General features: G+C 37.8%; 1 protein-coding gene across 1 annotated transcript in view; it reads right to left on the bottom strand.

Moving 5' to 3' along the window:
- Positions 1-27291, bottom strand: part of ERC2 (ELKS/RAB6-interacting/CAST family member 2) — a 1004571-nt gene that overhangs the window by 534636 nt on the left and 442644 nt on the right. Inside the window, exon 8 of the mRNA XM_069561579.1 lies at positions 1489-1626. Within this exon, the coding sequence (XP_069417680.1) occupies positions 1489-1626 (138 nt within the window). The remainder of the gene's footprint in view (positions 1-1488; positions 1627-27291) is intronic.

Below are 27291 nucleotides of genomic sequence, written 5' to 3'. Positions count from 1 at the left end.
AACTAAGACTTCCAAATGGCTTCCTACCCGCTTCAGAGTGAAAGTCAAAGTTTTTCATCCTTTCTCACAAGGCCCTTTAAGGAATACTCCCTCTCCACCCACCGCTCCCCCCGCTCTTGATTCCCTCCAGTACATTCTCCCTCCAAAAGTGCTCATGGCTCATCCCTCACTTTCCTCAGGTCTTTCCTTATATGCACCCTTCTTAGTAAGACCTGACCTGGTCATTCCACCCCAGCATTCCCTGAACCCTCTCCTTGCTTTCTTCTATAGAAAGTATTACCCTCTGAAGTCCGTGTGTTTTACTTATTTATTTTCTATGTCTCTTCAGTCCCATTAGAATCCTCCATGAGAGCCAAGATTTTCACCACTTCTTTTCTCTGCTGGATCCCTGGTGCCCACAAAAGCGCCTGTCATACAGTGGTGGCTCACTCCATCAACACCCGAAGATGGTGCTAGGCGCTGGGGGAAGGTGAGCCAACACACACAAGTAACATACATATACAGGCATGCTTGGGCTTGGAGTCTAGCAGAGAAAACCAATTAATCACATTAAAACCGAAAAATGAACAATTAAGATTGTCACAAGAGCTCTGGGAAATTCATGGTATTCATGAAAACATAATAGAGGATTTTACCTAGGAGGCTTCCCCAAGGAAATGATTGATAATAATAATAACAGTTATAACTTAATATATACTTATTATCCTAAACACTTTCCATATATTAATGCATTTTCTCCTCAACGTAATCCACTAAAGTAGGCAGTATTTTTATCCTCTTTTACAAATGAAGAAACTGAGAAAGCGAGAGGTTAAGTAACTTATCCAAAGTATTAACTGTCAGACCTAATATTTGAAACCTACGAGTCTGGCTCCAATATCCACAATCTTGACTCTGTGCAGTACAGCTTCTCAGCTCCCAGAAGAAGAGGAATTAAATCTGCAGGGAGTAAAGAACATTCTGGGCTCAACAATAACATGTGCAAAGAGTCTGAGGCAGGAGGAAACAATGGTGCACTTAAGAATCCAGAAGGCCAGCATGGCTAGAGCACCAAGTATGAGAGAAGAGAGATGGGGATAAGGCTGGAAAAGGAGGAAGGAAAGATGAATGGAAGGGACAGAGGGAGGGAGGAAGGTAAAGGAGGCAGGCAGAGAAGTGACTAGTCAGGTGAGAGCCAGAGAACATGACGGGATGGACCCTAAGGGGTTAGACATTTCAGTTTCCATCATCCTAAAAACAATGGCAAGGTAGTGGAGGTTTTTAAGCAAGGCCAAGGGTGAAGTGATCAAGTATGTATTTCAAAAAGATGCCACTGGCTTCAGCATACTGAGTCTACTGCTGAAGACTGCATGGGAAGGGAAGGCCCAGCTGGTACTAGGTTGGTGTGAGTACATGGAGAAAAACGAGCACATTGAAATGCATTTGGACCATTTCCCCCCACCACATTTCCCTAAACCATACCACAGCTAATGTTCAGTCCAAGCTCACCTTCTCTGACAAAGCCTCCTCGAGCGTCGCCAGTGCAGTGTCTGTGTTACTGGAATCAGTCTGCAAGGACTTCACTCTGTCTTTCAGATTGGTCAACTGCTTGTCTTTATCCCTAAGCTGTTCTTGTAAGTTTTCAATCTGAAAGTAAAAATCACCATATTTAATACACAATTTATTACATATCCAGTACAGTGGATCTATGGGGGAAGAAACAAAAAAAGACCCAAGATTATGGAATTTGTTGATACTAGGAGGTTACACTTTTATTTAGAATCAAGGCCATTTTGACGAGACCATCTTTCTGCCGTGTAATTCAACTTTGTGTCTAAACAGCAATAGAGATGAGCAGAATATTTCCCTCCATGCAAATGCAAGCCCTTCAGACACATAAGCACTATTATTTCTATTTCTATCCCTTTTACTAGCCCTTTAAGTCTTGAGTCCATAAACCTAATCTTGGTGCAGTGAATCAGAGAAACATATATGCAGAATTCATTCAATGAACAGACGCATACTGGGTGAGCACCGAGCACCCTATCAGTATATGGCAGAACCCATGTAGTCATTCACTCACTCCTTTATTCAGTGTTAGACTTTGTGTGATATGCCAAATGCTGTCAAGTGGCTGTTTCAAAGTAACCACATGAAAAGCCAAGTAGGTTATCAACAGTAGACTGTTAATGGGAAGAACTTGTGATATTAATCAAATGTAACAAGTACTAAACACTCCATTTGGCAAGTAAGTCCTGTGCTGGCAACCAACCAGCCACTTTTATCCACTATCTGCAGCCTGAAATAAACACACCAAATAGCCGATTATAACGCCTGCCCAGGAGCAACAGCAAGGACTTTCTCTTGGGCATTGCATACATTATCATTCATGTTTTTATTCTCTGCTTTCAAACCATGTATTTCTTATCTAAGGATTAAAAAAAAAGTCCCACTGTACAAACAATTTATTCATATTAAGGGTTTTAAAATGACAAGGAAAAAAAGCAGTACAACTCTAAGATAAGTCCATTCAAAATATTTGTATTCTGCACGCAGGCTTTCTCAGGAAATCATTCCAAATGCATGTTTCACAATGTGCAACTCAAACAAATTTTGGGATTACTTGATTCAGGAAGCATGAATCTGGAATGGCAACACAAATAATGACCAGAGTAGAAGCAATAATGAGGAGGAGGCAGAGTGACCGAGAAGGTGGCGGCAACAGCAGCATCATAAAAGCTCTGGATGCAAAGATAATGACCCTGCTGACCCTCAAGCTGAGGAGAGGTGTGAATACTTTTCAAATGGCTAAAATGGATGTGGGCTAATGGAGATGGATTTTGCCTCCTTCTACTCTTCCCACTTTTCTTTGCTCCCTCCTTTTTTCATTCATTCCCTTTCTCCTCATTCTTCTTCTTCCCCTTTTTGTCAATGTACTTTTTTTTTTAATGTTTTTCTGCCTTGAGACAAACATCCTGGTTTAGAGAAATAACTAACCTTTTACTTCATCAAAGTGCACTGTGCTCCTATTTAGCTAGTACTGTGAGAATTTGCTGTCCCTCCATGGAAAACACAGGAACTCAAAAGGTATAATCATCTGCCGTCAAAACAAAGGTTCCCTCCATTCCAGACAAGTGTTCATGTGATTACAGGACACCATAAGCAAATAGATGAGGGAGCAAAAACATGGGTGGTTACATGTCAGAATGTACAGTTGCTTTATAGAAGTCGGCAGCTGAGAGGACTAACTCTTGTGAGAGACCGTGTGTTATTATTTTGAGTACACTCATATTCACATCTGTGTCCACATATGTGTGCAAATCTATGGCAGCTCCAAGCAAACGGATTAAGTTCTCCAGTCTGGAAGACAGTGGGAGACAGTGCCCTGGATAAAGGAGAGACTTTCTCTCAGGGCATCAGCCTTGGGGCAACAGCACCGCTGATTTCAAAGGGCTTCAGGTGCTGCAAATAGAGGCTGAAGAAGACTGCTGTATGCCTGTGTGAGACTCTCTGGGGCCTTCCCAGTTACTGGAGAGATTAAGGATATGAGGGTCAGTGGTCCGAGGAGTATGCAGGTAGGAGATAAGAGCTGGAGAAATGCGGGCTGGTGAGACCTGGAGACACAGGAACGACACAGCTATGGATCTCACATCTAAGAACTCCCCAGAAGAGCCAGTTATTTCACAGACAAGACTGAAAAACAGATCTGGAACTGGAGACATTCACAGAGCAAGGGATACACCACTTTAAAAATGTTGCACAAAGATCGCCAATAATGATTCTTAATAAAGACAAAGTACAGACTAGGGTGGGGAATATAGCCTATAGTGTATATAAGAAATAAAACTACAAATAGATACATATACGCTACTGTAAACTACATTTTTTTTTCTGGAAAAAAAATGAAAAGAAATTTTAACTGTGTTTAACTTTAAGGAAAGGGTTTAGGGTGCAAAAAGGTGGGAGTGAGCTTTTGTTTCTTGTTTTCTTACGTTTCTATAGTGTTTTGCTTGAACTTTCTAACCATGTAGGTTTTATTCATTTTTAATGCCGATCAACATCTGGATGGCGAGTTTATGGGTCATTTTCAGTTTATATTTATATATAAAAATTTAAACCACTATGCTAGTATTTAAAATCATATTTGCATGCTATTGGTAACTAAGTAGAAAAGGATTGAAGAGGAAAAAGAGTAGAATGTAAAATCATATTGTTTGAATGTAAAAAGGAAAAATTCAATATAGAAATACATATATGTAATTCATTAAAATGTTATTTGGTATATTTGATTTTGCAATTCTTCTTTATACTTTCCTACATCTGTCAGCTTGGTTTTCTTGAATATAACAGAATGAAATATATTTAAGATCAACTACAAAATATCAGAACGATTCTTTGAATATGTTTTGAACAATAAGTTTGTACTTTTTATTATAATAGGACTCATTGTAGGAGGAAATTTTTGTTTTTAGTGTTCAGTCGCTAAGTCATGTCCAGCTCTTTATTTCTTTGTTATTCTAAGAAAGGAGGACTCAATTCTTAAAATTAGGAAACAGGATAAATGTAAAATTCTGTATCTTTGAAAAAAATATTTTGCAGCTTTCTAATGTTCATAAATCATTAACAACAAACATTTACCAAAAAAAGGCATAATTTTTTTTTCAAAGGGTGAGGTTATATAGGTTCAAATAGCAGGCAGTGGAAAATAAGCAAATTGAAAACCAGGATTAGGATGGGGAGGTCTGGGGATGGAAAGTGAGGATTTTGTGAGAAATTACACATGCTGCAAAAAATGGAATCCACCTAAGCAACAGAGGCAACTCATTGGTCACTGTGACTTGATAAAATAAGAGATGGACCTGAGCACAGGGCTGTCCTTGCCTTTGAATTAAGCCACCTTTTCATCAGAGCTGGACAACTCAGAAGGAGACAGCCTTGCTGCAGTGGTACCTGTACCTCCCAGAGCAGACCACTGGAAAGGAGGTATGGGTCAGGGAGAGCTCAGGCCCAGGGGGTTCACTGGGCATCCCTAATCGTAATGGCTTCAAGCTGACTACTGAAACCTCAGGTCTGCCAAGTTCAAGGAGGGTCAGTGACCAGAGGGAGTTTTTTGGTGAGTTTTCACACAAATGTGGTCCCCAGCGGGAGATGTCACTGACTGAACAGCAGCATCCTTCTTGACTCCACATTTGCTCCCCCTCCCATTTGGTCTCTAAATTTCAGCACGTCAACTTCCTACAATGCAGATCTCACTGAATGACTTTTTTCCTCAGAACTCTTCAACTGTTCCCTCATTGCCTCCAGATAAAGCCCAAACTGTCTGACATCATAGACTAGGCCCCTCATGGGAAGACTCACTGGTCTTCCACCATCCCCCAGCCTTGCCTAACCTCTCCCACGACCTCCCAGCACCAGGCTTCTTCATAGCCTCTCCATCTTTGCCTTTATTGCTTCTGCTTGGGAGATTCTTCTTATCCTATTTTTTTTTAACCAAGTTCTACTGAAACATTTAGCTATCAATGTATTCCTTAACTCCTCCAGGAAGCCTTCTTTACATAACACCCACTCTGGCCCAGACTAAGTCCCCTGCTTTTCACACACTTTTCAAATTGCCTCTTTACTTGTCTCTTTACAATGTGGCTGTGAGTTCCGTTAAGAATTCTGTCATTCTGCCTCACTCTGTATTTCTGGACATCGTACCCAACTGTGTTGGCAATACCGTGTATTGCTTACTGAATGAGTAAAAGAAGGAAGGAAGGAAGCCTAAAGAGAATGTCTTGTGTGAAAGCAATAGACCAGACCAGGTGATAGCTGAGTCCCTTCAGCTCTTAGATCCTACAAAGAAGAAATTAAAAGCATGAAGAAGCTCTCTATATAGTCAGAGTACCTTAAATAGGCTGAAGAATCTTTATGCTTTCAGATACTCCACAAAGGTGTTTTTTTTTTTTTTTTGGCTGTTTCTTTATAGAGTTGTGAAATTAGTTACTAAAAAACATTTTCTTTTCTCCATATCACATATCACTATAATTTCTGTTATCCACATCTAAGGTATCAGTCAAACCTTTTAGCTCAATCAATAGGAACATCTCAGGCTGGTTTAAGCATAAACAAACTGCCAGGAATACAGGAGAACCAGGGTTGGAGAAAATAATCCAGAACAGAGCCCAAAGTTTTGATGCAACTGGCGTGGTACAGACCCTGTTGCCCCAGGTGCAGAATACCAGAAACTGAGACTTATAGCACAATCTAGCTTCACCAGTGAAGCCATCAGGTCCATCATTTCACTAGGTGATCAATTTGTTAGCATACAACTGTTTATAGTACTTACTTATAAACCCTTATAATCCTTTATGTTTCTGCAGAATTGGTAGGAATATCTCCACTTTCTCATCTTAGTAATTAAATTTTTCTTTTTCTTTTCCTTAATCCACCTAAAGTTTTGTCAATTTTCTTGAGCTTTCAAAGAACCAAATTTTTATTTCATTGATTTTCTCTATCATTTTTCTAGTCTTTCAGTTCAGTTCAGTTGCTCAGTCCAAGAGTTGGTGATGGACAAGGAGGCCTGGTGTGCTGCAGTCCGTGGGGTCACAAAGAGTCGGACAAGATTGAGCTATTGAACTGACTGAACTGATTATGTCCTTTGCAACCAAAGATGGAGAAGCTCTATACAGTCAGGAGAAACAAAACCAGGAGCTGACAGTACCTCAAGTCATAAGTTCAACATTGCAAAACTCAGGCTTAAATTGAAAAATGTAGGGAAAACCACGAGGCCTTTCTGGTATAACCTAAATCAAATACTTTATAATTATACAGCGGAGTGATGAATAGACTCAAGGGATTAGATCTGGTAGAATGCCTGAAGGGCTATGGATGGAGGTTCTAACTTTTACAGGAGGCAGTGCCCAAAATCATCCCAGAGAAAAAGAAATGCAAGAAGGCAAAGTGGTTGTCTAACAAAGTTTTACAAATTTCTGAGAAGAGAAGAGAATTGAAAGGCAAAGAGGGAAAGGAAAGATATACCCATCTGAATGCAGAGTTCCAAAGAATAGCAAGGAGATAAGAAAGCCTTAAGTGAACAATGTGAAGATATAGAGGAAAACAACAGAATGGGAAAGACTAGAAATCTCTTCAAGAAAACTGGCAATATCAAGGGAGATTTCATGCAAAGATGCACATGATCAAGGACAGAAGCAGTAAGGACCTAACAGAAGCAGAAGAGATTAAGAACAGATGACAAGAATACACAGAAGAATTGTACAAAAAAGTTCTTAATGACTCAGATAACCATGATGGTGTGGTCACTCATCTAGAGCCAGATATCCTGGAGTGTGAAGTCAAGTGGGCCTTAGGAAGCATCAATAGTAACAAACTTAGTGGACGTTATGGAATTCTAACTATAACTATGTTATGGAATTCTGAGCTATTTAAAATCCTAAAAGACGATGCTATTAAAGCGCTGCACTCAATATGACAGGAAATTTAGAAAACTCAGTAGTGGCCACAGGACGGGAAAATGTCAGTTTTCATTCCAAAGCAAAGCCAAAGAATCTTCAAACTACAGTATAATTGCACTCATTTCACATGCTAGTGAGGCTATGCTTAAAATCCTTCAACCGAGGATTCAATGGTACTTGAACCAAGAAATTCCAGATATACAAGCTGGGTTTAGAAAAGGCAGAGGAACCAGAGATCAAACTGCCAGCATTCGTTGGATTATGGAGAAAGCAAGTTAATTTCAGAAAAAAATATTTATGTCTGCTTCACTGAATATGCTAAAGCCTCTGACTGTGTGGATCACAACAAATGGTGGAAAAGTCTTAAAGAGATGGGAATACCAGACCATCTTACCTGTCTCCAGGGAAACCTGTATGCAGGTCAAGAAACAACAGTTAGAACCAGAAAATGGAACAATGGACTGGTTTAAAATTAGAAAAGAAATATGACTATACTGTCATCCTGCTTATTTTAACCTACATGCAGAGTACATCATAAGAAATGTCAGGCTAGATGAATCACAAGCTAGAATCAAGATTGACAGCAGAAATATTAACAACTTCAGCTATGAAGATGACACCACTCTAAAGGCAGAAAGTGAAGAGAAACTAAGAATCTCTTAAGAGTGAAAGAGGAGAGTGATAAAACTTGCTTGAAAGCCAACATTTAAAAAACTAAGATCCTGGCATCCAATGCCATCACTTAATGGCAAATAGAGGGGGAAAAAGTAGAAGCAGTGACAGATTTTATTTTGTTGGGCTCCAGAATCACTGAACCCATGAAATTAAAAGATGCTTTCTCCTTGGAAGAAAAGCTATGATCAACCTCAGTTCAGTCTCTCAGTCGTGTCCGACTCTTTGCGACCCCATGAATCGCAGCATGCCAGGCCTTCCTGTCCATCACCATCTCCCGGAGTTCACTCAGACTCACGTCCATCAAGTCAGTGATGCCATCCAGCCATCTCCTCCTCTGTCATCCCCTTCTCCTCCTGCCCCCAATCCCTCCCAGCATCAGAGTCTTTTCCAATGAGTCAACTCTTCGCATGAGGTGGCCAAAGTACTGGAGTTTCAGCTTCAGCATCATTCCCTCCAAAGAAATCCCAGGGCTAATCTCCTTCAGAATGGACTGGTTGGATCTCCTTGCAGTCCAAGGGACTCTCAAGAGTCTTCTCCAACACCACAGTTCAAAAGCGTCAATTCTTCAGTGCTCAGCTTTCTTCATAGTCCATACATGACTACTGGAAAAACCACAGCCTTGACTAGACGGACCTTTGTTGTCAAAGTAATGACCAAGCTAGACAGCATATTAAAAAGCAGAGACATCACTTTGGCAACAAAGGTCCATATAGTCAAAGCTACAGGTTCTCTAGTAATCATGTACAGATGTGAGAGTTGGGCCATAAACAACACTGAATGCCGAAGAATTGATGCTTTCAAACTGGGGTGCTGGAGAAGACTCTTGAGAGTCCTGTGGATAGTGAGATCAAACCAGTCCATCCTAAAGGAAAGTAAGCCTGAATATCCATTGGAAGGACTGATGCTGAAGCTTCAGTGCTTTGGTCACCTGATGCAAAAAGCTGACTCATTGGAAAAGAACCTGATGCTGAGAAAGATTGAGGGCAGGAGGAGAAGGGGGAAGCAAAGGATGGGATGGTTATATAGCATCATCAACTCAATGGACATGAATCTGAGCAAACTCCAGTAGAGAGTGAAGGACAAGGGAGCCTGGCGTGCTGCAGTCCACAGGGTCTCAAAAAGTCAGACATGGCTTAGTAACTGAATAACAACAAGCAATGTCATTATGATGATAGTAATAAAAATATATATATTGATGACGATACTGGTCAGGCACTATTCTAAATGCTAAATGCTTTTTTTTTTGACATTTAATAATAAGATGATTGAGGTTTCCATGAAGTTATAAAAAATAATATGAAGAGATCCCTTATATTCTTTGTCCAGCTCTCTCTAAGTGTAACATCTACCACAGTAACCATAGTACAATATTACAACCAGGAAACTGACATTGATATAATCCACTTCAGATGTCACCAGTTTTATGTGTGCTCACTCGTGTGTGTTTGGGCTTAGTTCTATGCAATTTTGTCATGATCACCACCAAAGTCAAGTGACAGAAAGATTCTAATACCACAAAGATTGCATGTTTGTAATTGCAATTACTTACCTCTTGCATTTGTCCTTATCCCTAACACCTGGCAATCACAAATCTATTCTCCATTTCCATAATTTTGTCATTTCACAAACGTTACCTAAGCATAGTCATCAAGTACATAACCTTTGACATTGGCTTTTTCCACTCAGTATGATTCTCTGAGGATCCAGCCAAGTTGTTATGTTTACCAATAATTTATTCCTTTTATTGAGAAGTAGTATTTCATGGTAAGGATACACCAGTTTGTTTAACTATTCACCTATTGAAGGACATTGGGTGGTTTCCAGTTTTTAGCTATTACAAATAGGCAACTAGGAACACTCATGTACTAGTTTTTTCTATGAACATAAGGTTTCATTTCACTGGGATAAATGCTGCCTGGGTACAACTGCTGGGTCATATGAGAATTTTAGTTTAGCTGTATAAGAAACAGACAAACTGTTTTCCAGAGTAGCTATACCATTTCACAGTCCCACCAGCAACTGTATGAATGATCTGGTTTCTCCACATTTCGTCCAACTTTTGCTGTTGATATTATTTTTTATTTTAGTAATTCTCATAAAGATAGAGCAATAATGTGCTGCAGTTTTATTCTGCATTGCCTAATAGTTAATGATTTTAAACACCTTTTCATCTGCTTATTTGCTACCTGTAGTCTTCAGTAGAAATCTGTTCAGGTCTTTTGCCCATTTTCTAATTGGATTGGTTTTCATTCTACTGTTGACTTTTGAGAGTTCTTTATATATTCTAGATGAAAATCCCTTATCAGATATATGGCCTACAATTATTTTCTCCCACTCTGTAGCTTGTCTTTTCATCCTCTTAGCAAGACCTTTCACATAACAGAAAGCCTACTTCATCATCTTTTCTTTTTATATAGTTCATGCCTTTTAAGTCAATTCTATGAACTTATTACCCAGCCCTAGATTCTTACAATTTTATCCTATAGCTATTCTCATAGATTTATAGTTTTATGTTTTACATTTAAGTCTGCGGTCTACTTTGAGTAAATTTTGTATAAACTGTGAGATTTAGTTTGATGTTTATTTTTATTGTCTATGGATGTGCAACTGATCCCACAATTTTTTTTTTTAAAGGCTGTCCTTCCTCCATTGCAATGTTTTCATACCTCTACACAGTATCAGTTTAGGCGTATCTGTGAGGGTATATTTCTGGGTTCTCCATTCTGTTCCATCAATGTGTTGTCTCTTGTGTCTCCAATAATACAACACTGTCATGATTACTATACTTATATTGTAAGAGTTAACACGAGTAGAGCGGTATTTCCTACCTTATTCCTCTTTGAAAAGAATGTTTCACTTAATCTAGCACTTGTGCTTCTCCATAAAATTTTTATAATAAGCTTGTCTATGTCAATAAAAACCCTTGATGGTAACTTCATAGGAATTTCATTAAACCTAAAGCTCAGTTTTCTGAGAACTGACATCTTTATTATTTTGAGTCTTCTAAACCATGAATCAGTGTCTATCTCATTTGTTTAAATCTTCTTTGATTTTTTTCATTAACATTTTATTTCAGCATGTAGAACCTGTACATGTTTTGGTAAGTTCATATTTAAGTATTTCATTTTCTTTAGAGTTATTAAAAAGGTATTGTGTTTTTAATTTTGGCTTCCACATTATTCATAGTTAGCATACAGAAATGTAATAAATTTTTGTTTGTTCAGTAAAGTCTCAGGATACAAGACAACACACCTGTGAGACAGTGGCCTTCAGTTTTGTTTTGGAGGGTTTTAGTTGCTTTTTTCTTTTCTTTTTTTAATTAATTTTTCAGTTTGGGGTATCAAAGTAATACTGGCCTCATAAATTAGCTGGAAAATACTCCCTTTTCAGCAAGAGATTAAGTAAAATTAGTGTTAATTCTTTTAACTATTCAGTAAAAATCTCCAGTGAAATAGTATTTCCATACTATTATAAGTATGGAAATTTCTTTTTCAAGAGCTTTGAAGTTACAAATTCAACTGATTTAAGATTATTCATGTTATTCATTTCATCATGGTTGAGTTTGGTAGTTTGCAGTTTTTGAGGAATTGGGCCATTTTCTCTAAGCTATCCAATTTTTGAGTATGAAGTTATACCTTTCCTCTCAACTTTTTAATGATTTCAGAATCCATAGTGATGTCTCGTTTCATTTCTGATCTTGTTGATTTGTTTCTTTCTCTTTTACCTTTATCAATTTTATTAATTTATTTCCCAAAGAAACAACTTTAATTTTATTGATTTTCTCTTCAGTTTCTATTTTCAATATTATTTATTTCTTCTCTATATTTATTATTTCCTTACTTATAGTTGTTTGGGGTTATTTTGTTCTTCTTTCTCTGGCTTACAGGGGTAGGAACTTGGAATATTCACTTGCTACCTTTTCTGTTTTCTGGTTTAAATATTAGTGGTATAAATTTCCCTCTCAGCACTGCTTTAGCTGTATTCCACAAATTCTGATAAACTCTATTTTTATTTTCATTCCGTTTTATGTATATTTTTTCTCTGAGACTTCACTTTTGGATCATTGATTGCTATCTATTTAGCATCTGCAAACTATGAATTATTTGTAGATTCTCTTCTCTATTACTGAATTCTAGTTTTACTCCAATATTGTCATAGAGCATACTTTATGAATTAAATCCTTTCAAACACCTTGAGGTTTGTTTTACAACTCTGAGTATGGCCTATCTTGGTGAAGGTTACATGCATACTCAAAAAGAATGAATAATCTGCAGGTGTAGAGTGTACTATATATGTCAAATAGCTCTTGTTAGTTGATAGAGTTGCTCAGTTCTACATTTCTTCTAAATGTCTGTATTTAGTTCCATCAATTGTTGACAGTGAGGTGATGAAGTCCTCAACTATTATTGTGAATTTGTCTATTTCTCCTTTCAGTTCTGTCTGATTTTATTTCATTGGGTTTGAAATTCTTTTATTTGGTGTATACACATTTAGATTTGTTGTCAATTTGGTGGGTTACTTATTTTATTATTATATGTCAGCTGTTGTCCCTAGTGATTTTCTTAGTTCTTAAATCTACTATTTCTGATATTAAAATAGCCATTGTTACTTTTAAAAAATTAACCTTAATATGCTATTATATTATGAATTATATTATATTATATATATTAATATGATATACCCATTTCATTGTATTTGAAGTGAATTTCTTATAGACAGTATACAGTTGAGTCATATTTTTGGTTGTTGCTTAATCCACTTTGGCAATCTCTGTATTTTAATTGGTATATTTTGGCTATTTATGTAATTATTGACACCTTAGGACTTACTTCTGCTATCTTAACATTTGTTTTCTGTTTGTTGCCTCAGTTTCTCATTCCTCTGTTTCACTTTCCTGAAGAGTTACTTGAACTATTTTAGGATTTCATCTTCAGTTATTTATATTATATTTGAGCATACATTTTTGCATATTTTCTTAGAAAATGTCATATGTAGTACAAGTTATATATTCAGTATGTCTATATAAATGTTTTACCACTTCAAGTGGAATACTGAAATTGCTTTCTCCATTTTTAATATACAGTTGTCTCATTCTTTCCTCTATATACACTGAGCACCACGATAGATATTGTTACGATTTTTGTTTCAACCAAATAAGATTCTAAAAACTTAAAGGAGATGACAGTCTACTATAATCAGTCCTATTTTTTTTTTTCCATTCCACTGTTCTTCCCTCTTTTCTGAAGTTCTAGGCCTTCTATTATCATTTCCTTTCTTTTTAAAGAGCTTCCTTTACTCTTTCTTTCACTTTCACTTTTCCTTTCATGCATTGGAAAAGGAAATGGCAACCCACTTGTTCTTGCCTGGAGAATCCCAGGGATGGGGGAGCCCAGTGGGCTGCCGTCTATGGGGTCTCACAGAGTCGGACATGACTGAAGCGACTTAGCAGCAGCAGCAGCAGTTCTAGTCTGTTGGTGGGAAGGTAAGCTGGAAAGCAGTACAGAGGTTCCTCAGAAAACTAAAATTAAAATTACTATATGATTCACAATCCCTCTTCTGGTGGACAAAACTAATATCCAAAAAAATACACGCACCCCTATGTTCATAGTAGCAATAGCCAAGACATGGAAACAACCTAAATGTCCACTGACAGACAAATGGATAAAGAAAATGTGCTATATAAACACACAGAAATCACTTGCATTTCTATATATTAACAATGAAAAATCAGAAAGAGGCATTTAGGAATCAATCCCATTCACCATGGCAACAAAAAGAATTAACTATCTAGGAATAAACTTACCTAAGGAGACAAAAGAACTGTACAGAGAAAATTATTAGACACTAAAGAAAGAAATCAAAGATGACATAAACAGATAGAGAGATATTCCATGTTCCTGGGTAGGAAGAATCAATATTGTGAAAATGACTATTCTACCAAATGCAATCTACAGATTCAATCTGATCCCTATCAAATTACCAATGGCATTTTTCACAGAACTAGAACAAAAAATTTCACAATTAATATGGAAGCACAAAAGAGCCCATATAGCCAAAGCAGTCTTGAGAAAGAAGAATGGAGCTAGAGAAATGAAGCTTCCTGACTTCAGGTTATACTACAAAGCTACAGTCATCAAGACAGTATGATACTGGCACAAAAACAGAAATATAGACCAATGGAACAAGACAGAAAGCTCAGAAATAAAACCATGCACCTATGGGTACCTTATTTTTGACAAAGGAGGCAAGAATATACAATGGGGCAAAGACAGCCTCTTCAATAAATGGTTCTGGGAAAACTGGACAGCTACACGTAAAAGAATGAAATTAGAACACTTCCGAACACCATACACAAAGATAAACTCAAAATGCGTTAAAGACCTAAATGTAAGACCAGAAACTATAAAACTCTTAGAGGAAAACATAGAGCATTCAACATAAATCAAAGCAAATCCTCTATGACCCACCTCCTAGACTAACAGAAATAAAAACAAAAGTAAACAAATGGGACCTGATTAAACTTAAAACTTTTTGCACAGCAAAGGAAACTATAAGCAAGATAAAAAGACAACCCTCAGAATAGGAGAAAATAATAGCAAACAAAACAATTGACAAAGGATTTATTTCCAAAATACACAAGCAGCTCATACAACTCAATACCAGAAAAATAAACAACTGAATCAAAAAGTGGGAAAAAGACCTAAACAGACATTTCTCCAAAGAAGACATACAGATGGCTAACAAACACATGAAAAGATGCTCAACATCGCTCATTATTCAGTTCAGTGGCTCAGTCTTGTCCAACTCTGTGACCCCACGAATCGCAGCACACCAGGCCTCCCTGTCCATCACCAACTCCCAGAGTTCACTCAGATTCACATCCATCGGGTCAGTGATGCCATACAGCCATCTCATCCTCTGTTATCCCCTTCTCCTCCTGCCCCCAATCCCTCCCAGCATCAAAGTCTTTTCCAATGAGTCAACTCTTCTCATGAGGTGGCCAAAGTACTGGAGCTTTAGCATCATTCCTTCCAAAGAAATCCCAGGGTTGATCTCCTTTAGAATGGACTGGTTGGATCTCCTTGCAGTCCAAGGGACTCTCAAGAGTCTTCTCCAACACTGCACTTCAAAAGCATCAATTCTTTGGCGCTCAGCTTTCTTCACAGTCCAACTCTCACATCCATACATGACCATAGGAAAAACCATAGCCTTGACTAGACGGACCTTAGTTGGCAAAGTAATGTCTCTGCTATCTAGGTTGGTCATAACTTTTCTTCCAAGGAGTAAGTGTCTTTTAATTTCAAGGCTGCAATCACCATCTGCAGTGATTTTGGAGCCCCCAAAAATAAAGTCTGAACTGAACTGAACTGACACTGTTTCCACTGTTTCCCCATCTATTTCCCATGAAGTGATGGGACCAGATGCCATGATCTCCGTTTTCTGAATGTTGAGCTTTAAGCCGACTTTTTCACTCTCCTCTTTCACTTTCATCAAGAGGCTTTTTAGTTCCTCTTCACTTTCTGCCATAAGGGTGGTGTCATCTGCATATCTGAGGTTATTGATATTTCTCCCCGCAAGCTTGATTCTAGCTTGTGTTTTTTCCAGTCCAGCGTTTCTCATGATGTACTCTGCATAGAAGTTAAATAAGCAGGGTGACAATATATAGTCTTGATGTACTCCTTTTCCTATTTGGAACCAGTCTGTTGTTCCATGTCCAGTTCTCACTGTTGCTTCCTGACCTGCATATAGGTTTCTCAAGAGGCAGGTCAGGTGGTCTGGTATTCCCATCTCTTTCAGAATTTTCCACAGTTTCTTGTGATCCACACAGTCAAAGGCTTTGGTAAAGCAGAAATAGATGTTTTTCTGGAACTCTCTTGCTTTTTTGATGATCCAGCAGATGTTGGCAATTTGATCTCTGGATCCTCTGCCTTTTCTAAAACCAGCTTGAACACCTGGAAGTTCATGGTTCACGTATTGCTGAAGGCTGGCTTGGAGAATTTTGAGCATTACTTTACTAGCATGTGAGATGAGTGCAATTGTGCGGTAGTTTGAGCATTCTTTGGCATTGCCTTTCTTTGGGATTGGAATGAAAACTGACCTTTTCCAGTCCTCTGGCCACTGCTGAGTTTTCCAAATTTGCTGACATATTGAGTGCAGCACTTTCACAGCATCATCTTTCAGGATTTGAAATAGGTCAACTGGAATTCCATCACCTCCACTAGCTTTGTTCGTAGTGATGCTTTCTAAGGCCCACTTGACTTCACATTCCAGGATGTCTGGCTCTAGATGAGTGATCACACCATCGTGATTATCCAGGTCATGAAGATCTCTTTTGTACAGTTCTTCTGTGGATTCTTGCCACCTCTCATTATTAGAGAAATGCAAATCAAAACTACAATGAGATATCACCTCACACCAGTCAGAATGGCCATCATCAAAAAGCCTACAAACAATAAATGCTGGAAAAGGTGTGGAGAAAAGGGAATATTCTGGCACTGTTGGTGGGAATGTAAATTAATACAGCCACTATGGAAGATGGTATGGAGATTCCTTAAAAAACTAGGAATAAAACCAGCCTATGACCCAGCAATCCCACTCCTAGGCATATACCCTGAGGAAACCAAAATTGAAAAAGACACATGTATCCCATTGTTCACTGCAGCACTATTTACAATAGCTAGAACATGGAAGCAACCTAGATGTCCATCAACAGATGAATGGATAAAGAAGTTGTGGTACATACACACAATGGAATATTGTATATATTTACTCAGCCATACAAGGGAACATACTTGAGTCAGTTCTAATGAGGTGGATGAACCTAGAACCTATTATACAAAGTGAAGTGAGTCAGAAAGAGAAAAATAAATAAATACTGTGTTCTAACAGATATATAGGAATCCAGAAAAATGGTAGTGAAGAATTTATTTATAGGGCAACATGGAGAAACAGACATAGAGAATAGACTGATGGACATGGGGACAGGGGAGGAGAGGGTGAGATGCATGGAAAGAGCAACATGGAAACTTACATTTCAATATGTAAAAGAGATAACCAATGGAAACTTGTTGTATATCTTAGCAAACTCAAACAGGAGCTCTGTATCAATCTAGAGGGGTGGGATGGGGAGGGAGATGGGAAGGAGGTTCAAAAGGGAGGGGATATATGTATACCTATGGCTGATTCATGTTTAGGTTTGACAGAATACAAAATTCTATAAAGCAATTATCTTTCAATAAAAAATAAATTAAAAATAATATATATATATATAAATCCCCATAAGAAATCAAAGGCCAGAATTCCCCCCAGAAATATCAGCAAGTTATTTTCAATGAAACAAGTAATTTTTAAATATGATCAGGTAGATTTTATCCTAGAAATTCTAGAATATTTTAGTAATAGGAAAATATTTGAAATAACAAATTATACATTTAGGCCATATAATAAAAAATCTTATCTCAATAGATGATAAAAATCTAACACCTACACCTGATTAAAACAAAGACTAAATTTGAAGAAAATCTCTTATAAATATTAAACCAATAGCCAACATGATATCTTTAATAAGGTTTCATAAAAATAATGGAGCTTCTCAGGTGACTCAGTGGTAAAGAACCTGCCTGCCGATGTAGGAGACACAGGTTCAGTCCCTGGGTTGGGAAGATCCCCTGGAGAAGGAAATGGCAACCAACTCCAGTGTTCTTGCCTGGAATATTTCATGGACAGAGGAACCTGGCAGGCTAGTCCATGGGGTAGCAAAAGAGTCAGGTGCAACTTAGTGACTAAACAACATAAAAATAATAATGCTAATGGTAGGACAGTCACAGTTAAACTGTAAGGAAGAAAAGAAACTGTATAGTAATTCCTCAACCTCCCATCATCACTCCTTGTTCTCCTTCTTAGATGTAACCTCCATTAACTGTTTCTGACGTATCATTCCAGAAATTTCCTGTTCACATAAAAGTATATGACCAAGCCTTCCCGCCAATGGTTAAAACTCTGAGCTTTCAACACAAGGGAAGAGAGTTTGATCCCTGGTTGGGGAACTGAGATCCCACACGCTGCACAGGATAGCCAAAAAAAAATTTTTTTAAGTATATAACTATTGCCTTTTGAAAAAAACCAAGTATTAATGGAATCATACTATTTCTAAAAATGTATATATACATATACAATGGAATACTACTCAGCCATAAAGAAAACAATGAAATACTGTCATTAGCAGTAACACAGATGCAACTAGAAATTGCATACTAAGTGAAGTGAGTCAGAAAGAGAATGACAAGTACCATATGGTATCACTTAAATGTGGAATGTAAAATGCAATACAAATGAACCTGTCTATGAAACAGAAACAGACTCACAGACATAGAGAACAGGCTGGGGGTTTCCAAGCGGGGGGTTGGGAGTGGGGTTCAGGAGAGAAATGGAGGAATGGAGTGAGGAATGGAGGTTGGGGTTAGCAGATGCACATGATCATTACATCGAATAGATAAACAACGAGGCCCTACTGTATAAAACAGAACTATATTCAATATTCTATGATAAACCATGAAGCAAAATACTTATAAAAAAGAATGTACATGTATAACTGAATCACTTTGCTGTAATTACAGCAGTAATTAACACAACATTGTAAATCAACTATGCTTCAATTAAAAAAAGAACATGTGCTAGTGCCAAATAACCTTGGTTTCCTTTACATGAAAATGTCTTTATTTCCGTGTTCATTCCTGAAGGATAGCTTCATCAGATAAGATAATTTGTGGCTGAATTATTTCCTTTTTGCACTTGAAAAATGTGCCAAGTCTTCCTGGATTCCATGGTTTGAGATGAGAAATCTACTGTCATTTTAATTGGTATTTGTTTTCCTAAAATATTGAGTGATTTCTCTCTGGTTGCTTTAAGATTTTTTTTTCTTTGTCTTTAGTTTTTAGAGGTTTGATTATGATGTGTCTTGGTATACACTTCTTCGGGTTTATACTATTTTGGATTCACTCATCTTTCTGAATCAGTAGGTTTATATCTTCTACCAAATCTGGGAAATTTCAGCTACCACTTCTTCAAATACCTTTTTAGGTCTGTATTCTTTCTTCTCTCTTACTGGTACTCCAGCAATATGTTAAGATATTTGCTTTGCACTAGAGTTCCCTTAGCTATGTTCATTTATTTTCCAGTCTACAGTCTCTATATTATTCAGACTAAGTTCAACTGATCTGCCCTCAATTTCACTTCTATCTTCTGGTGTTTCTACTCTACTAATGAATGTTTCAGTGAGGTTTTCAAAAAGTAGACAACCTCACTGGAAGGATTCAGTACTTGTTCAATAAGTTTTAATGGTAACTGTTTTAAAATTTCTATCATATAATTTCAGTATTTGATTCATCCTGATGGTGGCATTACTTCTCTTCTCTGGTGATGCGATTCTTTTTTCCTGGTTCTTAGTATAATGAGAAATTTTTCATTGCATCCTGGATATTTTGAATATATCTTAAAACATTTGTTTTATTTAGTTTTCCTATCTGTATCTTCAATTTTAACAGGAAGTCACCCTAAGTCAGTTCAGCATGTGGGATCTGGCTGGTCTTCCTGACTTGCCAACTTCACTGCCAAAGCAGAGGCAGGGACAGAGCAGCTTGATGCTAGAGATTTGGAGCTGGGCATGGGTTAGCCTGCCCGAGTTCTGCTGATAGAGCTGCTATGGCCCACGTGGGCCCACCACTGCTGGCAGGAGTGAGATGGAGGATGGACTGGCTCATCAGAGCTCTGCAAGCAATGCTGTGTGGGGCAGACTGGACACGGCTAAGTCCCAGCTGACCTTCCCCTTTCCCACAGGGAAAGCAGCCATTCTCTTCTTCTCTTCCTCCCACTCTCATTCCTGTCTCTCCCCCTGTGTCTCTGTCTCTCTTTTCCTTCTCCCCTTCCTTCTCTTCTCTATTTCTGTTGGCAGTTCAGAATTGCAGCGCTCTCCAGCCCCATTCGGAGAAGGCAATGGCACCCCACTCCAGTACTCCTGCCTGGAAAATCCCATGGAGGAGGAGCCTGGTAGGCTGCAGTCCATGGGGTCACTAAGAGTCAGACACGACTGAGCGACTTCACTTTCACTTTTCACTTTCATGCATTGGAGAAGGAAATGGCAACCCACTCCAGTGTTCTTTCCTGGAGAATCTCAGGGATGGGGGAGCCTGATGGGCTGCCGTCTATAGGGTCGCACAGAGTCAGACACGACTGAAGCGACTTAGCAGCAGCAGCCAGCCCCATTCAGGGGTATATAAGGAATAACAAGAAAACCCAGGGAACTCACTGAGGTGTACTTCAATTCCAGAGGCCCATAGCCAGTCCTCCTCCTCCTTTTCTACCTTGCAGAATCCTTCTATGATTGTCTGTTGAATCATTTCCAGACAATCTAAATTAAGTTGTATTTAGAGAGAATAAGCAGGGATAAATGAGCTTATGCCATCTTATCCCAGAACTGGAAGTCACTAAATACTTTTTCAGAAATGGATTGTTTCACTTGCTCTTCAAAGTCCCATTGCTGACTTAAAATGAAAAGAATCAAAGTAACTTTTTTAAGGTGACCCAAACAGCTAGTGGTGAAAGGATAATTCACACTCAGATTTTCTGATTCCAGAGGCCCCTGCCGTGCTTCAGATTCCCCAGAGTTATGCAAGAGCATTTTAGAACAGGAACTCTCAGCCCCCTTTCTATGCCAGCACACCTAGGGACCTATTCCCACCAGATGGTAGAGGGGAAGCAACCAGAGTCTAACTGGAGAGTTGGGTAGTTTTCAAATCTGACTCCATTTGAGATTTACTCCCAAGTGGCAGGGAGTTACATGGCAAATAAGGTCAAAGAAACTCCCTGTGTTGGTAAATATTCCCTCAGCAAAAATGCCTAACACAAAGTGAAAAAAAGGACTAGCATGATACTACTAATACCTATGTTTCCTATAATGGGGCTGGCACACAGTATGTATTCAGTAAATATTCTTTGACTATAACCAAAATGAACCAGTCCTTTTAAATACAAGATAAGCCTTGGCTCAAATTAACTCCCACATCAGTGTTTCTGAGAACAAATAACCACATCATGACACCCTGTGGAATATCTGAGACACTGCACTCAGCAAGTTCTACCAGAATCAAAATTGAAATGGACAGGGGGAAAGCAGAAGAGAAAATAGTTCTGCAAAGCACATAATCAGAATTGAAAAGTCTAGAATGTTCTTTTATCATCAGCAGTCTGACCCAATGGATAAGCTCTCTAAAATACAAGTGTCTGCTTCCCATGCTTGGTGCTTATCTGAATTCCAGAGCATTTATATGATTTCCTTTCTCTTAAAACTAATTTTAAAATGTGATCCAAACTAACCAAGACAGCATGTTCCCAAATCGTATGGAATTTTGTACAATTTTCCTTTAGACATAAAATAAATAGGCAGCAAATTTAAAACATCCCCAAATTGTTCTAAGATGAAGCATCCTGAAAACGTCCAATGCAAAAATGACAGGCAAGATCTAAAAGAGCTCCTAGAAATACTCATGATGCGAAAATATTAATAAACAATTGTTGTAAGCTACATCTCCATGGTTTGCTAACCACAGCTAAACTTATTTGAGAGGATGGCAGGGTCGTTAAATGGTCTGGAGCCTCCTAAATAGGAAAGTTTCCTAATATCATGCAAATTCATTTCTGCTGAACGTCATGATAGAAGATTTTACTTTTGTTTTTCACATAAAAAACTGAAAATCCATCTAATTTAGAATGTAAAATAATGCTTCTTTTTCTGTATTTGATACTCCCCCAAAGAAAAAGATACATAAGGGAATCAATATATGCAATAAAAGTACATTTGCACACACACTGAACAGGAAAAAATTTTTAAACTTATATGACACTGTTTTTATCTGTAAGTCATAGCTAAACACTTTATATAAATTTTGTATCAAGGTCCAGTAATGCATATACCTTTAATTTTCATAGAATTCGTTATTTATTCTAATAGTATTGGATATCAGAAAAAAATAATTTGCTAAGTCGAACACAAAAAACACACAAGGAAAAGAGAAATTAAAAATGAAATAATGAGCAAATAGAAAAAAGCAACTTGTAAAATCTTTAAAATCTCAGAATCATATAGATGATTCTGAGAAAAAGATACAACTGACCTGAAGATTTTTATTTATGTATTTTCTTTTAATATTGGCACATTCATTTTTCACTCTATTCTAAACTTGAAATTTAGTTAGCAAGATACTACCTGCCTTTTATGCCTACTTTGTTGCTACTTAATTCCAGGCTGCAATTCAATTGCAACTAACTTTAAATTTTAAGTGTATCATCTAATCTTTGACGATATGAATAATGTATATTTGAGTAATTAAAAATTGCCATTAAGTTCACTGAAAAAAATCATTAAACTCTTTAGGATAAAAGTCTTTTCTTGTCTACACACTGTCAATAAACAAAGTGCTAATCTTGTCACTTTTTTGGCCACTGTCTCAGGAATGCTTCTTAAGTACTCAAAGGATTAAATTAAATCTCACCTGCAGACAGGCTTTACAATTTGGCCTAAAACCTGGTTCTCAAAGGAAAATCACTTTCATTATCTTAAGTCAAAACCAAAGATTCTGTCCTCTTGAATTTGCAGGAAAATAGCAGCATCAAAGAAAACAATTCGCTTCAAGAGAGTTTGTTCTTCAAGACACTGTCTGAAAGAGTTATTTAAGAGAGAATTCGTTTGGGGAAATATTTTCTCAAGGTCATTCTAAGACAGCCATAAAACTGTATCATTTAAATTACTTCAAGTTGATGTCTTTCTTTCTTTCTTTTTTTTTTTTTTTTTACAATTTTAACTGTCTTCCTGGGAGTTTAAGAGGCTTTTTATTTTTAAAAAATTATTTTATTTATAGTGCTTGTTTTGAACTCTAAATTTGGCTTAGGGTCTTTTGCTTTTTTAAGAGATTATTTAATTTTATGAGCTAAACATTTGAAACCCATGGAGGAAATAAAAATAAAATTTATTTCTTTTGAGTTAAAAAATGAAGTAATAGAAGAAACTGAATTTGAGATTAAGACATGTATGCATTTAGGAGGGAAACAACAATATTCTAGTACTCAAGAAACTATTTTCCCACTTAAAGTATTCTATCTATGCTCTTTAATTTAAGAAAGACTTAATAGGATAAAATACTCACACTGCAGGAAATTTCCTCCTATGAAGAGATAGCATTTCACAAAGTTCCCCCACCATGTTGTTATAAGAGCCACTGCAGGAGGGTGTGCAGGGAAGGAAGAGGGATTAGGAGATGGCTCATTTTTGGACTTTTTGCATCTACTTCCTAAATAAACAAATTCTTTTTCCCCAAAACAAATACAAACCCAAAGGAAGGACAGGGAGATGAACTACTAGACAGAAAAATAGAAACATTATGTCAAAGCACCCTACATCATTATTTGCAGACAATTTATTTTGTTATTGGTTAGTATCCTTCATGCTAAATGTTCTGTCCCCTACAGCAAATGTTCCATTTCAAAAACACAGTAACATGTGCTGGAAATAGAAACCACCAGAGAAATACCTCTTGTGGCTATAGACTGTATTTGTGTTAGATTAGAAAAATTCATATTACTGAAGTTCAGTATGTATGAATTTCACTATCAATATAATTTGCAAAATATCCCAATAGTATATCAAAATTCTTTGTCAGTTAGAATAAAAACTTTGTGAAATAGAGATTAAAGTGTATTTCTCCATTATCAGGTTATCATTTTTTTAAAGTACCATTATATACAAGTATTAAAGGCAAGATTTGCAGAATTACTTTTTATTTTCATCTTAGAAACAAAAAGTATAAAAAGTAACAGTTCATCAAATAAATATATGAGCAGAATGACCTATTAAAAGATCATCCTGTAAATTAGTGGACTTTTTCCCGTTAATTTTTACATTTGACTCTTGAAACAATGTACTTTACCTATTCTTGGCAAGACTTGCCCCAGCCTAAACCTTCCAGAGACCAGTCCTAAGTGACTCCGGCAGGACCTCAAAGATAGAACCTACCTGTGTCCCAGCTTCCCTTCACTTCCTATGGATTTCTTTAGGGACACATAATTTACATGTCATTCTGACTAAAGTCACAGTGCTGTGTCTGAGCTTCATAAATGTTATATAGTAATTCTGAGCATTTTTGAAATTTATCTCAAATATTTTGGAAAGTAAGCATGAAAGAATCTCTGGGAATGAAGAGTTTTCATGAGGTTAAGGCCAAATCCCTCCTCACAAATTTTTTGTGACACAACAAGTTATGTTCTTCATCTGAACAAAGGAGTGGGTGGGTCCACGCAAATATAATTCAGCAACCCCTGAGACACTAGCATCCAAATGATTCCAACAACTAAACACTGTCAGGGGTCTCAAAGGGATAATCTATCCCTATCACTCACTGTGATGTGATGAATCACACATCTGCAAAAAAAAAGTATAATCAATTATTAAAATATAAAAACTATCTAAAACAAGTGTGACTTCCAGCTTGACCACATACAACAGTCATCTAGGTACCTGATAAAGCAGATTCTAGGGTCCAAGGACCAGATGTGCTGATTCACTGGGTCCAGGGAGAGGTTTGATAATTTGTATATTTAACAAGTGCTAAAGGCTATGGTTTTTCCTGTGGTCATGCATGGATGTGAGAGTTGGACTGTGAAGAAAGATGAGCACTGAAGAATGGATGCTTTTGAACTGTGGTGTTGGAGAAGACTCTTGAGAGTCCCTTGGACTGCAAGGAGATCCAACCAGTCCATTCTGAAGGAGATCAACCCTGGGATTTCTTTGGAAGGAATGATGCTGAAGCTGAAACTCCAGTACTTTGGCCATCTCATGCAAAGAGTTGACTCATTGGAAAAGACTCTGATGCTGGGAGGGATTGGGGGCAGGAGGAGAAGGGGACGACAGAGGATGAGATGGCTGGATGGCATCACTGACTCGATGGACGTGAGTCTGAGTGAACTCCGGGAGATGGTGATGGACAGGGAGGCCTGGCGTGCTGCGATTCATGGGGTCGCAAAGAGTGGGACACGACTGAGCGACTAAACTGAACTGAACAGGTGTGTTTGATCTAACAGGCCATGGACTAAAGTTTCAGAAACACTGAAAAGGAAACCTTTTTTTATCGAAGTGAATCCAGAAAGAATAGTGACTACCCATTTCTCCCTCAATCATCATCATCTTCAAGAAAAATGGCCATTGTTCTCCCTTGTCTCTCATAATAGCCATTATTTTTCAGAGGTCTGAGAATTCAAAAAGCATCTCCAAAATACGTATCCAGGCAGACTGGGGGAGAGGGTTCCTTTTCCCTTGTACCTTCTTTCTCATGAACAGAATATACATGAGTGGTTTCTGCATTTGATAGGAGCATCTTCTATGAGACAGCAAGGTCCTATGACGATCCAATCTCCCTGAAAGACTCTGTACATGTGAAGTCACCAAATCTTACCCACAACCTGTCTTTACTTAGTACCCATTGGAGGGTGAAGATATAACTAAGAAGATGAAGATATAACAAGCACCCACAAAATCCACGGGACCTGGTAAACTCTAGCAGAAAGAACTTCAGTGTAAGCGAAACAAATTCTGTATATTCTTGGCCCCTCAAGTTCCTGGTAAAAGAACATGGGATGATCTTAAATGTATTTGGAGAAAAGAAACACCGAAAGATATGAATAGCAAACTTGTAGGCCTGTGAGTTAAGCCCTGGGGTTGGATACATGAGTTGAAATGGTTAAGCAGGCCATTCATTTTCTTCCCTTCAAAGTTTAACATCATCTTTTTCAGCAGTAACCATCTACATGGGAGAGGTCTGATTACAGCACATGTAGAATTTACAAAATAAAATAATGACTCAGGACCCAGATTTATCTGGCTAATGGAAAGGGGTCTGTCTTCTGCAAAGTGTCAAAAATTCAATCTCATCTGCTAGTCTGACACTAAAGAAAATGTCAACCACTTCTTTTCCCAATTAGATTCAGAGTTCCTTAAACTTGCCTAGGAGGCTAGTCTTGTTCTGAAATTGGATATTTAAAGAAGCAGTCTGCTTTTGTTTATACACTTTTGTTTCCTATTAAGATCTAGAATGTGCTTTGTTCTTTTATTGTCCAAGGCAGCTTCCCCACATAATTTCTGAATCTCATGGACTGATGTTTCTAGATGGCCATCAACAACTGCTACCCTTTATTAACATACTCCTCTGGTCCCCTAATACCACTGGATGATGTCCTTAATGAGAGGAAACAAGAGGGTTTAGTGATTCAAATCTAGATTTATTCAAAGGTGCAACATTGCAGATCACTGCAAAATTCTCCACAAAAGTATAATAAAATGCATGGGGCTGCTGCCAGTTTCCAGAGGGAAATGGATCAGAGCTTATAATCCAGATGTTTACCAATAATTAGCTAATGTGTAGTGTGAACCAACTGTGAAACCAAACATAGCAATTAAAGCACATGGCATATTCAAATAAATCCTTAAAATAAAATTAAGGCGAAGGGAAATGGGAAATATTTGAAGCATTCTACTCTGGGATAGGTACATGGTGTTAAGGGTGGGTCTGTTCTAAGAGGACCTTTACATACTTATAAGTGCTTTTTTAAAAGAAAAAGATAGCTACAACTTCAAAAAAAAAAATTTTGCCTTCATACTTAAATTTCCACAGGCTCTCTCCCCTAAAGCTTCCTCTTTTCCATGACTCAGTAATTGCTGGCAAGAGGGGCCACTTGCACCTCAAAATAAGGGGCAAGTGGCTAATTATTTCTGTACAGGCCCATCTGCAAACTCAATCAGTTGCACATGTAGAAGTGTGCCCACAAAAAAGCAGCAGCTTCTACACTGCAGAGAGCTAGATGCAGCGGCAAAGCAACGCAATAACCCAGGAGCAGAAATGGGGTAGACCTCTATTCAGTCCCCCAGATGTGCCACTCTGGCGGTTTTCTTTAAAACAAATAAAAACCACCAAAAAACAGAACTATATTCAAATAAGCAAGTCAAATCTGCTCATGATCTGCTTACCTTGGTCTAAATATTAAGCCTCAAGTTCCTTCAGTATTTGGCCTAACTCTGAAAAAGTGAAAATGTTAGTTACTCAGTCCTGTCCAACTTTTTGCGACTCTATGGACTGTGGACCAC

This window comes from Ovis canadensis, chromosome 19, assembly GCF_042477335.2.
Source record: "Ovis canadensis isolate MfBH-ARS-UI-01 breed Bighorn chromosome 19, ARS-UI_OviCan_v2, whole genome shotgun sequence".
Taxonomy (NCBI): domain Eukaryota; kingdom Metazoa; phylum Chordata; class Mammalia; order Artiodactyla; family Bovidae; genus Ovis; species Ovis canadensis.
This window is presented reverse-complemented; position numbering and strand designations above follow the sequence as displayed.